The sequence below is a fragment of the Doryrhamphus excisus genome, chromosome 10 (assembly GCF_030265055.1).
Source record: "Doryrhamphus excisus isolate RoL2022-K1 chromosome 10, RoL_Dexc_1.0, whole genome shotgun sequence".
NCBI classification, from domain to species: Eukaryota; Metazoa; Chordata; class Actinopteri; order Syngnathiformes; family Syngnathidae; genus Doryrhamphus; species Doryrhamphus excisus.
This window is the reverse complement of record NC_080475.1, coordinates 7950902-7967588: the sequence shown is the minus strand read 5'-3', so window position 1 is coordinate 7967588 and position 16687 is coordinate 7950902. Positions and strand designations below refer to the sequence as shown.

The window sequence follows — 16687 nt, the reverse complement described above, 5'->3', positions numbered from 1 at the left end:
GAGGTCACTGAGACCTGAGGAAATTTCCGAGGTTGCAAAAATTCAAAAGAAAAGTCAAATAACAGTACTAGCAGTATTCATACTATGATAGTCTGGTACTTTCTTGGCTTAGAGCTTATCTTGGGGATTGGACGCATCGTGTAGTTTGTGATAATATGACTTCTGAGTACTGTGGGGTCACTCGTGGAGTTCCACAAGGATCATTGCTTGGCCCTTTTTTGTTCAATAATTGTTGATTTATTTATATGGAAATATAAATTAGCTTTCACTGTTATGCCAACAACACTAATGATCATCCCAAGACCAGGCCATGCAAGGGAACTTGGTAGAAATTCAATGAGTAGATTCCAAAATATTGTCATATTTAGTTTTTCATTGTACTTTTCTTCAAGGTAATGTTGAAATATCATGTAGTTCTTGTAGTCATCCCATCTTGTGGCGTGAGTATCTTGTATATTTTGCCCTAACAGTTTAGAAAGTAGTTCATGATTTTTACTGTAAAATTAAGGATGTCATACCACAAGCCAACCGAGGTGCTTGTTTGCGTGGCCATAGCCTCAACCACGGATTCTAACTGTGGTGGCCCTCTGGGGTCATATCACGGGCCTGGTGGAATGCTCACCCCGGATGCCCATGCCACAAAACTGCAACATTTCTATTGTATTTACTGTATATGAGTAATATCCGCCTGAATACTTTGTTGCCACTGCAGGACTCCTGTGGCGTCCCCCACCTCTTGGGTCCGTCCCTCGCCACAGGAGACAGGCACCATAGAACGCCTCCCTGGTGTCTTGTCCATTTGCATGTAGGAAACCCCCCCTCCAAAAATCTCCCGTCTGGGGCAAGCAGACATCTCCCATCTCCACTTGTCAAAGGAAACTTTTATCAATACCAAGAGCACTTGAAGTTTGTTTTCATTTTGTTTTCCAGCACTCTTAACAACTTCAGAAGTCAGATCACAGGAGTATCTGATCAAAGCGCTCCGTGGTTAGTTCGGGAAACACAGGAGTGCTACGCCACGCTTTGATACTCAGCATCAATATTTCAATTCAACAATCACTTGACATGCACCCATACTCCCAGAGATGGAAGACGAAAAGGAAAGGGAGTAGGGGTGAACGTTGCAAAAAATCTATTGAAGATATGCTAGCTGCCGACTTCACCTTTGTGACTCTCTTGACATAAAACCTGCGATATTGTTCACGTTTCACTTGCTATTGTTGGTGGTAATGCCAACATCTTGGAAATATTTAAGGAATTTATTGTTCCAAAAGACAACTTTTTCAAAAAAAGTCAACATCCTGAAGGTTGAAAGCGCGAGCAGAGCATATGTTTCATGTTTTATCAAAGGGGAAGTGGTAGAAGGAGCTCCACTGTGATGAAGATGAACACAGTCCATCTGGCGCATGTCACTTTCATGCCGCTTCATAATCATTTCATCATCTCGACAGGATACGACATGCGTCTGAAGGCTTCACCTTACAAAGTAGCACGTTTGATGTCAAAAGGAGCGATGTTGCGCTCGTGGACTCCTCGGCGATTAACTTGCAAAGATGGCTGCCTGGGAAGTAGTCTCATGCACAAATACTTTGACTTTAGTAAAAGTCACATTGTAGCATTAAATGCTTACGGGGGTGTGGGAAACGAGTCGGTCGGCGTTGGCAAAGATCCACGATGTCCACGATTCTTATGCAGTTTTATATTACACAAACACCTTTAAAGGGGAACTCTACTTTTTGGGGAATTTTGCCCATCGTTCACAAGAGCAAGGAAACAAGTTAATATGAGCTAGCTAACATCATGAGGAATACGTAGTATTTTGTAGCTAAAGTCCTCCCAAAAAAAACTCAAAGCTTGGATACCTGGTTCCACCTTCTGTACTTGTTTTGGTCTGCTGCCCCCTGTTGTCTCTGCTCTGTCCTGCAGTGGACTCCTGCCTTGTTCTCCTGGTCTGCACACCCGTCGCCCATTAGCCATTAGGCCTTCTTATTGTTGTACTTAGTTTTTCCTACTTTTGTTTATTATTTAGTACTTTTTCAACATTTGCCTTGGTCTCAGTTCTGGAATATGGGAGGAAAAGAAATAATTATCATAAATATTGAAAGAATAAAGTCTTCAGGATGACATAGCTGAACAATAAACAATACATAAATAGCAACTACTGGTCAATACAAGTCAATTCCAGACTTCAAATGTAGAGATGTAAGCCCCACACGTTTTTGTTTAAACCACGCCCACTTATGGCATATGCCCCGCCCACTCCGAATACAGATACGGATACAAATAATTTTATAATTTTATTATATTTAATTTTTTATTTCGTAAAAAGGCTAAAAAGAAAAGATGAATACATAATGAGTATTTTCTTTAAACACGAATATGGATGATGATGAAAAATACATTATCCCTAAAGTGTATTATGCTATTAAACATAGTAGAAAATTGTATATTATCATTTGGCAACCATGATGTGATAATTGAATTCATAATACCTACTGTAAATACGTATTTAAATACATATTTATAATTCTACTGCTGCTGCTTTTCTAAACACGAGGCCTCCATGTTCATCCATTTCCCAAGTATCATATTCAAAATTGATGACAACTGATTTACCAAGAAAGAAATAGAATTGTTTATTCATAGCGGTGGCTGTGTAAATTCCCTAAAAAGATGAAATCCCTGCAATTGCTCGTCTGTGGAATGCCACATGGAATGAATAATAAAATAGTAGACGGAGACAAAAGGGGGAAAGAAACAACAGCATTATCAATCATCAAGCGTCTCGGAACACAAAGATGAACAAAGGTAAATAAATAGCTGTAATGCTTGACAATATCGTTTACAGCCATCAAGTCAACGCGGGTATTGTAGCATCCAGGGAGCCCTGCCAATTCATCTTATCGCTTTGTTCTTTGGCTGCCGGAGACGGGAGCACCTGTCACCGTTGGAAAGGCTGACTTTACTGTACACGCCGTGGATTCAGACAGGAAATGGAACCCATTTATTCATTTTGAAATTGTAGAAATTGTAGAAAGGAAACCGTATTTTACATCAGTACCGAAGTTGGGACAGGGGGTCGTTCTGTTGGAGTCTGGCTTCCAAAATATGGAAGTTGGGACTCATTATTGATGTGTTTCCTCACACAAACCAGGATATCGGTACGTGGAATCCAAGTATGGAATCGATTGGGGGAAGATCTCAAACTGCACTAAAATGACCCAATTGAAAAGACACTACAGGCATTTGATGTTATAAAAATATATAAGGAATATAAGGAATATAAAATATAAGGAAGGAGAATCATAAACCACGGAGAAATATTATGCTAAGGACTTTGTTGCATTTGCAGTGAAGACATTTGTCCAACTTTGTTGTTAACACCTTGGGCTCTAATTTCGTAGAGCAGGCGCGGGCGCACCCACGCCTCTGTCCCAAGTCGCAAGTGACTTAAACACCAAGTGACTTAAACACGAGTGACTCCAACACCAACTAACTGGAACTATGGTCTATGAAAACAGGGCCCCAAATAATTAATTCCTTTCATTCCTCATTTACTTTATTTGTAATATATATCATTGCAATTTTATTATTTCTTTGTTCTTTATTGTAAGTGTTTGGTGTTAACGTTCTGGCATGTCTAGGATTCATTCATTTGATTTTTTTTTTTCAGTTTTTATGGGAGGCCAAACCTGAAACATCAAAATGACCTGACACATTTGGAGGTTAAATAAAAGGCGAATAAAGTAAAGAAAGAAAAAAAGTTTTTTTTTATTTTCCAAAAGTACATATAATGCCATTCTGTTTCATGATGTTTTAAAGATTCAATCAGTTCTGGCGGTGCGAGGTCGGACGGTTGATTTTTGTGTCTTTACTTTATTTGCGTTTTATTTAACCTACCAATGTGTCAGATCATTTTGCCTGACGTTATATATATATATATATATATATAGTAGTATTACACATACAGTAATGCCCCAACATGCCAACTGTGTAGGGGGGGGGGCTAAATTGGGCATGCTAACAATTTCTCATGGCACGACTCCAGCTGAAATCAGGCATGCAAAGCGGGCCCAGAGCTCCATGGGCTACATGGGCTACATAGGCGGGGTTGGGGGGGTTGCCACCCACCCACCCACCCACCCAACCAGCACAGCACTAGATATATTTGTAAGTGCCGGCCTGTGATGCCGCGATGTGTTAAGCCCCTCCGTCAGCTCAGGCTGTAATGGAAGGGGAAGTGTCATCTTGTCATCGCCATGCCACGGATCAGCCTGCTGTTTGTGTGTGTGTGTGTGTGCGTGTGTGTGTATGTGTGTGTGTGTATGTGTGTGTGTGTGTGTGTGCGCGTGTGTGATGTGAACCCAGCCGAGCTCCACTGAGGGCGGGGAACAAATGACACAGAGACTCTTTCATCTAATCCTTGTGGTGCACATTTGCACCTCAGTAGGTTTAATTGATGACTACTGATCAAATACTTCCATTTGGAGGAATTGTTATTTTGCTCTTCAACCTGCAAAAAGAATTCTTAATGCTGATGTTCTGAGGGCTTGAACTTACTTATTCCCACAGATCTCACGCTGATATACCTCACAATGTTTTGCCATTAGTTTAAGATTAGAAACGTCATCAGGCCAACTTTAAAAGAGCGCTCATACGACGCCGCATCCGCATCAGCATCAGCATCAGCATCAGCATCAGCAGCATGAGCACCTGCATCCTGCGTTCCACCCATCAACGTCATTCAGACAAACGGAGAGTGACAGGTGGAGCTTTCGGGTGTCAGCGTGGCTGCTCCCTGGGACTTTGATTCCGCAGTCGTCCCACAGCAGAACAGAAGGCTGTGCTTTGCAAAACAAACCAACAAACAGGCAACCTGAAGAGTGTGATGAAAGAGTAAACAACACAAGGCGGCTAATGTGGCCCACAACCATGACACTTTCCAACTTCTAAGTAGGTTACCAAGTGACGAGTGTGACGGAGCGCAGGAGGAGTTCAGGGAAGCTGAGCCACATCTAACCCTTGGACCTTGAAGACCAGCATCTCAGGCCTTAAAGGAGAAAATCATCGGAAGTCAATCTATGAATGTAGGCGAATTAATTGTAAAGCGGGGTGGGTGGGGGTGTGGGGGGGGGATTCATAAGCAGATGTTGCATTTCAAAGCAGTTGTGCGAAAGGAGACAGGTTATGATTTATGCTAAAACGCGTGGCTTCAAAGCGCCGAATGAGCCTTCTAAACAAATTGAACAAGTCAAGCGCTATCCACCTAGGACCAGGAGGGAGCCGGGCCGCATGCAGATCACAGGCGCAAGGCTGCTGCTTGTAATATCACTCAGTGGAAGGGAGGGGGCGGTCCCACGGGGCGGGGTTGGGGGTGGGGGGGTTAGAATACAGCAATGGCTGCACAGAGACGAATTATGTACGAATGCAGCTGCAACACCTGTGCAGATGCACCCCCCCCCACACCACCACCTCCACCCCCCACATGCAGAGGGGGGACGGGGGGCGCACCTTGAGACTTGACATTCTTTCTTTCTGATGGCAGGAATATTTGGGAGGAGATGGAATTGTTGGTTAGGAAGGTTTGTTGCCGTGTCAACACACTGATGCAATTTTCAGAAACACCTACTTGTTGGTTGGAGGGGGGGGGGGGGGGGGGGGTTATCACTTTTGTGTCAAGTAGTGTCCAAAACAAATAACTTCAAAAACTACCATTGTGAACATGACACCCCCACCCCCCCACCCGACTAACTTAAGGGTCCAATTCTACACAAGTTCCCAAGCCTTACTTACTTAACCGTTTCAAGCCAATGTAAACATAGCCTTAACGTTAGCGAGCTAATGCTAACAGAGCCAACAGAAGAACGGCCAACTAAATGCCGCCCAACGGAATCGTCTCCCGGTCAAACTCCGCTATTACTGATAACAGCATCTGGAAGCCAGTTGGGGTGAAAGGTCGTATGTTTGCAAAGCAAAATACGGATGCTAACTAAGTTCAGCCTCCTCCTCCGTCGCAGCGACTTGGGAGGGGCTTGGCAATGGCGCTATCAGAGCCCTACCGCATGGCGACAACGACTTTGTGTTTGTCTGGGTCCGGCAGATTCTTTTTTTTTTTACGTTGGTCATATTGAAACGCCGGGGATCTGAATACTTTACGCCCTGTTAGCTATCAGATACAGCGATATGGAGACACTCAGATACTCCGCTAAAGTAGCAACCAATAATAAATGTCCACAGGAACTGAGCATTATTATCTTCGTGTAAAAAGACGGACCACATGCGTGGACTTCTCTCACAAGTCACTTTTCCGTCTGTTTTCCTCCGTTTGATGCAGCTTAAATTGGGACCGGGGGAAACGAATCGCTAAATTTTTAATGAACTTCATAACATCTGCACTTGTGCTTTGAGAAAGTAGCGAGCTTTCCTTTTAACCTATTCCAGCACATTTGCACACCAAGGTAAATCTTGATGCTGGCACTCTTACAGAAAGGAATTGGGGGGAAATCAAAAATGAAAATGAACTCTCGCTTGTGTGCGTGTGTGCATGGAGATCAAAGACACGGAATTATTCAACTTTTTGCCATTGCTTGATCTTCATAAAAGAGGAAGAAGAAGAAGGGGAGATCAAGATGCTGAATCGGTTTCACTTCTCCAGTTCTTCTATCCGTCTTGTTTTTCCTCTCTATGGGATGTTTGAATGTACATTGACACTCATATGTCCTGACTTAAACATATCGGGACATCATTTGGTGCTTTTTGGGGTCTTTCTACCTTCTCTTGGTCTCAACCCAGCTAGCATTTTTGGTTCCCAAAATGTGAAAAGTGCAGATAAAGTACTTTCCAAATTGAAGTCTTAGCCTGGATTTGAACATGACCAAGGTTGAGGATTGTCCAGGAGACCACTGGAGATGGTTTATGTGGCTCCAACATGTCAGAGATTTACATAACAAAAAAATGAGAGTAGGATTTTGCAAAAGAAACAACTTAAAACTCATAAAATTATTTCAGTACATTAAGTACATTTTACTAGCATGGTCAAAAACCCTACATTATTTTTTCTAAAATAAATATTAAAATAAAAAAAATAAACAAGACCTTTAAGATGAACTAAATACTAAATACTCCAAAATAAACCTAAAATAACCTAATAAACCTAAATATTATTAATAATATTATTAATCTAAGTAAAAATAAAATGACAAATTACTTAAATCAAATCTACTCTCAAATGTATGATATAGATGTATTGATATAATATTTTGTAATATATTATATAATATTGTATTACAATACACAAGAATAATAAGACATAAAAAACAAAGTGAACATCAGGCCACTAGAGGGCGCTGCTGCGGAGGCAACAAAGGTCACAGGATGCCTGCTATCAAATGTAGATGTTATTAGCAATTATTAGCATGATCAGACTAGCCTGGCTGCTAATTCTTAGACCACCACGGTGGAGTCTGTCCCACCAGGTCGGAGGTCCGTGAAATAGGAGAAGCTTGGAGATCCAGTCTTGACTTTATCTTTATTTATTCTTTGCCAAGTCCCCCTTTGATCACAACGCTGGAACGCCGCTATTGGGAGACAGGAAGTGTGTGCGGAGTTCCATCAGTCACATGACACATGAGAGGCTGGACTGGATTGCATTGGCTATACAGTACCGCATTTGTCCACAAGAGGGTGCTGCTCGCATGTTGAATTTGTTGAACTTTGTTAGGGTGACGAAAATGTCATTTCCAACACCTAAAACTAAGAACGCTTGCTGGGATCACGTGGTTTTCTTCACGAATGAGCCTTGTTACGTCATCATCCTTCACATGCCGGGTTATTTTGCTATTTGGCTAAGTTGACTTCTTATTACGTGATGCTTTAACAGGAGTAAATGTTGTTACAGTGCTGGCTTCAAGCTTTTATCTATTGGACTTTGTTTGTGTTCTGAGGTTATATAAGGCTATAAAACATGAAAATAATGTCATTAAAATAATGACATGTATGCATCTTACTTTATGATCGGACAATCCAAGTATCTAGTTTGTGCCTTTGTTGCTTCCATCAGTGTTTGTTGTTTAGCGCCATAGAGTACTCCAACACATGTCAGTGGAGTGGGTGTGAGTATGTCATGAGGGGAGGGGGCCCACTCGGCTTTGTCTGCCTGTTGAGCGGGGGCCATCAGATAACAGGCAGGACAATGGCGCTCCATTCTGAGGGATCTCTTAAAATGAGCAGGAAGCGGCGATGAGCGCCTCGGTGAGGCTGGCGGAGGGACTCCCCAGGGTCCGCTCAACCCCGCCAGAGCACGCCGCTGTTCAATGGCTGCAGAGACTGACAGGAAATGAGAAGCTATCGGCCCCCCAGCTGGAGCCAAAGGCGTCCTTTGATGCCGTCTCTCGCTGATAGAGAGGTAAGAGAAGGCCCGGCGACATGTTCCTATCGCAATACATAAAACAATACTGTGAAATTGAAAGTTTGATAAGGAAATGACTGCATTGTAAATATCACGATGCATACATACTGTATATACAGGGGCAGGAAAATGATCTGGCACATTTGTAGGTTAAATAAAACGCAAATAAAGTAAATAAACAAAAAGTGTTTTGATGTTCAAAAAGTACATATAATGCCATTTTGCTTTGTTTCTTAGTAATGCCATTGTTTTTCCTTTCTTTTTCAGTTGCTGCCATGAATTGGACTGGTGAGCATCACACTTTCATTGTGGAAACGTTTATCAAAACCAACCGATCTCTAACTGCAACACGAGTGTTCCGTTTGCACTTCAATCTGGGTTGACCTGATCCCGTAAAAAAATGGTAAGGTTAACCACAACTGAATTTCAAAATGACACAGAAAGGCCCCGTTCAAGGACCACAACATTTTCAAGCCGTTATGCAAAAATGAAGGTTGTTTAACCTCGGCTGTTGGTGCAATTTATTCCTACAAGTGTTCCAACTTCCTCATGGAATAAAAACATAAAGCTTCCTCTTAGCATAGAAACAGCGTTTGGAACACACTGTGGTACTTTATGATCGTGGACACTTCAAATTGTAGGATTTTCCTCTAGAGAAATTGGAGTTATGCAAAAGTTTTGACTGATAGTCAAAATATTTTGTGAAACATGAGGTGTGTACTCAGACTGGTGACATACTTTAGCGTATACGTCCGATGGGACTGACATTTCCCAAACATCCTTTCAATGTGCATGTTGACATTCAACGTCTTGCCCCCCATAACGATGGAATGGAATGGACCCACAAGCACGTCGAGCTGCCCTGACCTCTGTCTGAGGTAAGCGTGGCTGCACGAGTGCTTCTCAAGAAGCCACTCCGTCTCAGTCTCACACACATGACAAAATACTGGAACCATTATACTCGTGGTTGCGTACTGAATCCTCTCACTCTCTTTCAGTTTGCTTCATGCAAATGTTCTTCTTCTTAGAATGTCCATCGTCCTGAAGAACGTCTACCTAACTACACTAACGTTGGCTATGCCGTTGTCAGAGTGGACCATGCAGTGGTGGGTCTCACGATGCGGTTCAAGGCTGGTTCAAGGCTGTGTCAGTGTTGTTGTTGAATGGACTCGGAAGTGACACATGACATAACCAAGTCTGCATAATGGTACGTTCCAACGGAGGAGCAGGTAGGAAGGCAGACAGAGGGAATGAAAGTGTGATGAATTGGAAAGATGGAAGCCACAAAAATTAGCAAAAATAATGGAGGGTGACAATCTCAATAGTCTTTTCATTACACATCAAAGAACCGTTCTTAAGAGCTCTTAACCCCAAAAGAAACCAATTGCTTCAAATTCAGGAGGCGACAGGAAGATGTTTTTTTCTTGACTGGTGAAGTGAAACAATGCCAACGGCTCAGCAGCACGAGGAGGTACTGATGGACAGATAGGAGCAGCCAGCGGAAAGGGATGGGAGGTAAAGAGACGGGGACACGCAGCCTCTTAGACAAGGTCATTTCCAACATGGAATGGGAGGTTGGGACAAGCATCCCACAAAGCAGATAAAGAACAATTCCAGGAACAACGAGACTGGAGCCTCTCCTTGGAGGGGAAGAATGGAAGTCCCAGTGTACACTCAGCATGAAGGAGACGGGTGGAGAAGATGTTTAGTGTGATGAACTTTATGCAGCGAGAAGAAAGTTGAATCATGAAGTCGTTTGCAAAGCATATTTAAAACCACTACAGCTCAGTTTATCAGTCAAATAAATGACAGACATGTATTAATTTAAGTTAGTTATGTAAATGTTGACATATTTTTGTGAGGGCTATAGCGTCAAAATAGATATTTCCCATGACATCTGTTGTTAGCTAGCTCATATTAAGTTATTTTCTCGTGTTAGAATGCACAGGGGGAAAAAAGAAATATGTGTTTTTTATGTTTCACATAAGGATTGTGAGTGAAATTCCCCCAAAAGTTGGAATTTTGAAAAAAACGAAAATATTGAGAAAATAGGTTTATGTCAGCTTGCTAGCAACGGGTATCATGGGAAATACCTATTTTGATGCTAAAGCCCTCACAAAATACCTAAAAATAACAGTTTTCTATTTACATAACATTTACATACAGAAATATTTTTATTGTAGCAGCTAACATGAAAAACTATTTTTATCTTGCCGACTTTATATATTGTTGCTTTATATATTGTTTATTATTCAGCTACTATATGTGTGATAATTTATTCTTTAATTATTTATATATATTATAATTATTAGTATTATAAAAACATCATAAATGAAGCAGTAAATAATAACACAACAATGAACCCAACGAGCACAAGGACCCAGAGGACTTCCACAGCCTGGCAGCCATCCTGTTGATAACCTGTTGAGCTCACCTTTGTGTTTCCTGGTGGTGTACGATACTGCTGCATTTGGTATCGCCGATATCATATCGATACTTTAATACATGAAGGTGGACATCACCGATATGAATACATCTAAATCTGAGTTTTTATTATCTTTTTTGCGATTTGAAAATGAAGATTTTTTTAGATTCATAAGTAAATATAAAATGCTTTATTAGCATAATATTTTTTTTTATTCAGAAACAAACACAAATTCCCGTGAGAACATTACACTTCTTTCTGTAGTATCAAAAGTATCACTCCACAACATATATTATAAAATATTTAAAACGAATTATTTGTTTCAGTGGCATGGATTTTCACACACCACCACGACAGTTGGGGAGCGTCTTTTTTATTTAGACTTTGGTATCGATATTGTCGGTGTTTGTATCGATCCACCACCACTAGTGTTTCCACTTTCTGGCAAAGTTGGTCATTGAAGTTGAACTTGTGTTTGTCCGAAGGCAAAGTGGAGTGGCAGCCGTGGAACAATTTGCTGTAAAAGTCCCAAAGTAATATCAGCCTAGTCTCTTGATATCTTGATCATCTGTCATTACCCCCCCGGCCAGCAATGAGCGCCTCCGTGGCCGTGTACCGGAGCATCTTCACCGAGGACGGCTTCCAGCAGGCATACGGCTCCGAGGAGGACAACCCCGGTGCCGGTCCGAGGCTCCGGGACAAGTTGGCGGTGAGGTGCGGATGTTCACAGCGGGCCTGCCTTCACCTGTTGCGGGACAGAGTTCCCATCGTCGACTGGCTGCCCGGGTACCGATTCCGGAAATGCATTTTGGGGGATACCGTAGCAGGACTCACCGTGGGCATCCTTCACATCCCACAAGGTCGGTCAAGTCACACTGGAATACTTCATATGTATTGATTATTAGTATTATTATTATTATGGTATTAAAAAACACCGCTAGGTATGATGTAGTATCAGGTAGTAATATTGTATTTGGATATAATGGTATATTTTTATGAATACATTAGTTTAATTAAATAATTCTACAATGTATTAATTGTATTGTACTAAATTACTTAATGGTATTTTAAGAAAAATGAAAGAAAAATGAAAAAGGAAACAATAGATATTTATAGAATTATAGTTATTATTATGCATTTGGGTTTATTTGTTTACTAATTCATATTTTATCAAATATAATACAGTTGCATTGGACATTATTCAGCCCATCAAAATTTCAATTACATTTATTATTTATTAAAATGTATCAATTAAAATGAATAAATAAAAATTTATTGTAAAATAAATACAATTTATTTTTAAAATGTACAAACTAAATGAAAAAAATACTGACAGTTTGTAATATTAGATATGTGAGCTATGTAAATTGCTGGTTTAATGCAAAATACTGTAAGTTTCTACTGTACATTTTGCAGATGAATATTTTTATAATGAGGATTAACAGTTTTGAATGCAACTGCATCAAATTTTATATTGAGATAACAACACTACTACTATTGTTGTGTACATTCATGTTAATTCAGAATTAATTCAAATGTATTATTTGTAGTACTGGTCCTGTTTGTATTAGTATTCTATTTGTTTTTATGGTTATAAAATGATTTGTGTGATGATAGTTAGTATGATATAATTTATGATAGTATTATGAATGCAGGTATTCCTTTAAACGTCTAGTTTATTCTCCTTTAAACAGGAATGGCCTTTGCCCTGCTCACATCTGTGGCACCAGTTTTTGGTCTCTACACGTCCTTCTTTCCCGTAGTCCTGTATATGATTTTTGGCACCGGGCGCCACATATCCACAGGTAGGACCCCACACGTGAAACCATTACCACCATTACCACCATTACCACCATTAGATTGCATTTCTGAGGTCCACGGTCTTCTCTCAGGTACGTTTGCTGTGGTGAGTTTAATGACCGGTTCGGTGGTAGAGCAACTGGTTCCCAGTCCTCTGGTGGTGAACTCCACTTCAGAAGTGTCCGACTTTGAGATCCAGAGAATCGGCGTGGCCTCGGCTGTAGCACTTCTGTCAGGAATTATGATGGTAAGACAGGAAGTACTAAGTACAGTAGATGATCATCAACAGTTTCAGAAAACATGACTGGAATAACTGATCATAATAATTATTATTATTATTATTGTTATTCCTTCTGTCCTGCAGCTCTGCATGTTTGGGCTTCAGCTGGGCTTCCTGTCCTCCTATCTGTCAGAGCCAATTGTCAAGGCCTTCACCAGCGCTGCTGCCTTTCATGTCACCGTTTCACAGCTGCAAAGCATGCTGGGGCTGAACCTTCCTCGCCACACTGGGACCTTTTCTCTCTTCAAGGTGGGCAAAGCTTTCAAAATGACTCTGTGATGCTCATTAAAGGATTTCATTTCCCTTTTTGGAATTTTGACAGCTTCATAGGAGTCTGTTTTTATCTGTTTTTATATCTTTAAAACACATAGAAAAGACAAAGACATGCGGATTGTGGGCAGTTTTCCTTTAAGGGCAAGGAAAGGCTGCATCTGTAGCGTCTTTATGAACGTCTGTCCAGCATCTTCTGTGTTCAGACTCTAGCGTCCATGATGGAGAACCTGCCTCAGACCAACACGACAGCGCTGCTGATCTCCGTGGTGTGTTTGGCTGTTCTGGTCCCGGTGAAAGAGATCAACACACGCTACCGGCAGCGCTTGCGTACGCCCATCCCGGTGGAGATCCTAACCGTGAGTCGAGGTCATTCACACGCAGCACCTCACATCCGTGTTCGTGTTGTACTTTTGTGGTGTGTTCATTTCATAATCCTCCTTTACACTTCAAGTCATTTCCTTAATTAATGATTTTTTTGGATGTAGCCTAAAAGCCCCAATATTATTATATATTATTATTATTATATTTGCTCTTCAGGTGATCATCGCCACTGGGGTTTCCTATGCCTTCTGTCTAGATTCCATCTGTGACGTAGAAATTGTTGGCCACATTCCAGCAGGGTAATACTTTGGGAGTAATACTACAAATACTTTTACCCCCGACAAGCCCGACAATCATTGTTTTACTTTCCTATTCTCAGATTCCCAAGACCAAGACTCCCTGCGTTGCACACGTTACCCCAAATTGCCGGAGACACGGTCGCCATCACATTGGTGGGCTACGCGGTGTCCGTCTCCCTGGCAATGATCTACGCCGACAAGCACGGCTACGCCATACATCCCAACCAGGTGACGCCCACAAATGTTGAAAAGCTGAAGAGGCAGTTGATTTAAAAAAAAAGTTTTATTTCAGGAGCTGCTGGCTCACGGTATCTCCAACACCTTGTCCTCCTTTTTCACCTGCTTCCCAAGTTCTGCTACTCTGGCCACCACCAACATACTGGAGAGTGCTGGGGGATTCACACAGGTAGGTTGTCTTATCTTCATTTAGGAAATATCCCTTTTGCTCATTAGCATATTCATTAATGAGGTTCTAAGTGGAGCTACAATATACAATAAATGGGATGGAGACAAGAAGCAATTTATTGAAAACAATTACACTGAAGAACAATTACTAAACCCAAATAGGCTGGTTTTCAGCTGTTTAGAAGTTCAAGACCATCCTTCAAAAAATGACAAAAAACTGTCCAAACCAGGAAAAAATTTTTTCAGGAGGACTCGGGAATGAGTAGATCCACCGTTCCACTGAATGAATAAGCACCACAGATCACAGTGCTGGTTGAAAACATCTCAGGTGGATCTCCTTGACGTTGGAAGCCATCTGGACCATCAAGGTTTTTGTTCTCATCAGAGAATAAAAGCTTTGTCACCTTTCAATGTCCCGTGTTCGATGCTCCGTGGTCTAAGTCTAAACAGGCCGTTGAAGGAGAACAGGTCTTTGGAATAGTTTTTGAAACCCTTTTCCTGCAGATGCCGTCTGATGGTTGTTGTGTTGGTATTGGCACCAGTAAGGGTCTTAGTTTGGGTCGAGGTCCGCCTTGTGTCGGATCAGATCCTGCGACTCAACGCAGGTGTCATTTATTTGGGTCTACCACTTGACTCTTTTGTTGCGTAATGCTCTGTGACGGCCTCGCTGCGTCCGACCTCAGCATCCGTGGCTGTGCAGCTCAGCCATCTTCTTGCTTCTGCAGCTCAGCCATCTTCTTGCTTCTGCAGCTCAGCCATCTTCTTGCTTCTGCAGCTCAGCCACCTTCTTGCTTCTGCAGCTCAGCCATCTTCTTGCTTCTGCAGCTCAGCCACCTTCTTGCTTCTGCAGCTCAGCCATCTTCTTGCTTCTGCAGCTCAGCCACCTTCTTGCTTCTGCAGCTCAGCCACCTTCTTGCTTCTGCAGCTCAGCCATCTTCTTGCTTCTGCAGCTCAGCCACCTTCTTGCTTCTGCATATTGTAGCTCCACTTGAAACCTCATCAAGGTCCAAATGTAAACATGGATTAGTAAATCCATATTTAGTAAATCCATGTATGTATCCATGTAAATATGGATGATTAAATCCATATTTAGTAAATGCGTGATGTGCGTGTGTTGCTGCAGTTATCCGGCCTGTTTACCAGTCTGGTCGTTCTAATTGTTCTGCTGCTGATCGGACCTCTGTTCCACTTCCTACCAAAGGTGTGTTTATTAATGTCCAAGTGAAGGACGAGAAGAGCCAAAGATAAAGTCCACTCACCTCATTGGTGTTTGTCCACAGGCCGTCCTGGCGTGCATCAACGTGACCAGCCTGAGGCAGATGTTCCTGCAGTTCCAAGACTTACCAGAACTGTGGAGAATCAGCAGGATTGACTTTGTAAGGACTAGAAGTTATTGAATCTATTCCGGAATGCTATCCCCACGTGTAATAAGACTGCAGCGTGCGGAGGATATGAAGGTGGCTAATTAGTTCCCTCGTTAGCATACCGTCGACAATTGATCCCAAAAGCACAGCTAATTGGACTTCTTTGAACTTGATATCCAAGCCGTGGTCAGCTGACTGCCAACGCTTCCAGAACCCGCCTACATTATTATTATTATTATTATTATTATATTATTCCAGCCAAAGCTAGGAGCTCATAGAACACAATGTTCACCAATATGTTTATTAATATTAATATTGTCATTTGTGCAGATGGTTTGGGTGGTGACCTGGCTGTCCGTGGTTGTCCTCAACGTGGACCTGGGTTTGGCCATCGGGGTCATGTTCTCAATGTTGACTGTCATCTGTCGCACACAAAGGTACGTGTTTTTAAAAAGATTCATCCGCATACTGAAGATCCTTGTAGCAACCTTCTCAAACAAATGTCAGTCAAATACTGTAATATTATTACAATAAACCTACAAGAGATTTCATCATCAGTATTTGAATGATTGACAAGGGCTTTGACGCTGACGTTGGGTCTAAACCAGGGCTCTTAAACTCAAAGTCTGGGCCTCCAAGCTTGGACTTGCCGACCTCCATAAGCAGTAGAAGATGGATGGATGGATCTATTGCATATCTACTAATTCATTTTCTATAATGCCTCCATGCCGGCACCCAAATAAATGTAACAGTAATCCATAACTTACTGGAGATCATATCTGATGCATGTAGCTGTTTTTACTGTTCTTCTTCTTCTGTGGTTTCTGACCAATGTTCTGCACTTCGGGTGAGGAGCTTCCTCTAGATGACATGCTAAATGATGATGCTGCTCATATAATGATATAATCTATATAATGATAATAATAATAATGTCTGGTGGTCATGTGATGTCTGGTTCCTCCACCAGGGCTGGATGTTCTGTGCTCGGCCGGGCAAGCAACACAGAGATTTATCGCCCTGTGGAGAATCACAGTAAGGTGATGATTCCATCTTGAACATCTTAAACAAGAGTTGTGATTATTGTCAAATGAGACGAGGTATCGCCGTCCTTCC

The 16687-nt window shown here is 41.8% G+C and overlaps 1 protein-coding gene across 5 annotated transcripts in view; it reads left to right on the top strand.

Annotated features, from left to right (window-relative positions):
- Window positions 1–16687, top strand: part of LOC131137514 (solute carrier family 26 member 10-like) — a 29911-nt gene that overhangs the window by 9286 nt on the left and 3938 nt on the right. The window contains exons 1-15 of one of the 5 annotated variants that reach the window (XM_058085569.1): window positions 8160–8404; window positions 8675–9285; window positions 9436–9513; window positions 11423–11692; window positions 12527–12637; window positions 12725–12879; window positions 12997–13161; window positions 13389–13541; window positions 13723–13805; window positions 13886–14033; window positions 14098–14211; window positions 15334–15411; window positions 15491–15586; window positions 15905–16011; window positions 16542–16611. In XM_058085569.1, coding sequence (XP_057941552.1) covers window positions 11425–11692; window positions 12527–12637; window positions 12725–12879; window positions 12997–13161; window positions 13389–13541; window positions 13723–13805; window positions 13886–14033; window positions 14098–14211; window positions 15334–15411; window positions 15491–15586; window positions 15905–16011; window positions 16542–16611 — 1548 coding nt within the window. In that variant the 5' untranslated portion in view covers window positions 8160–8404; window positions 8675–9285; window positions 9436–9513; window positions 11423–11424. Of the gene's footprint in view, window positions 1–8159; window positions 8405–8674; window positions 9286–9405; window positions 9514–11422; window positions 11693–12526; window positions 12638–12724; window positions 12880–12996; window positions 13162–13388; window positions 13542–13722; window positions 13806–13885; window positions 14034–14097; window positions 14212–15333; window positions 15412–15490; window positions 15587–15904; window positions 16012–16541; window positions 16612–16687 lie in introns of those variants that run through there. The other 4 variants (XM_058085570.1, XM_058085568.1, XM_058085571.1 and 1 more) reach the window with 4 other exon arrangements.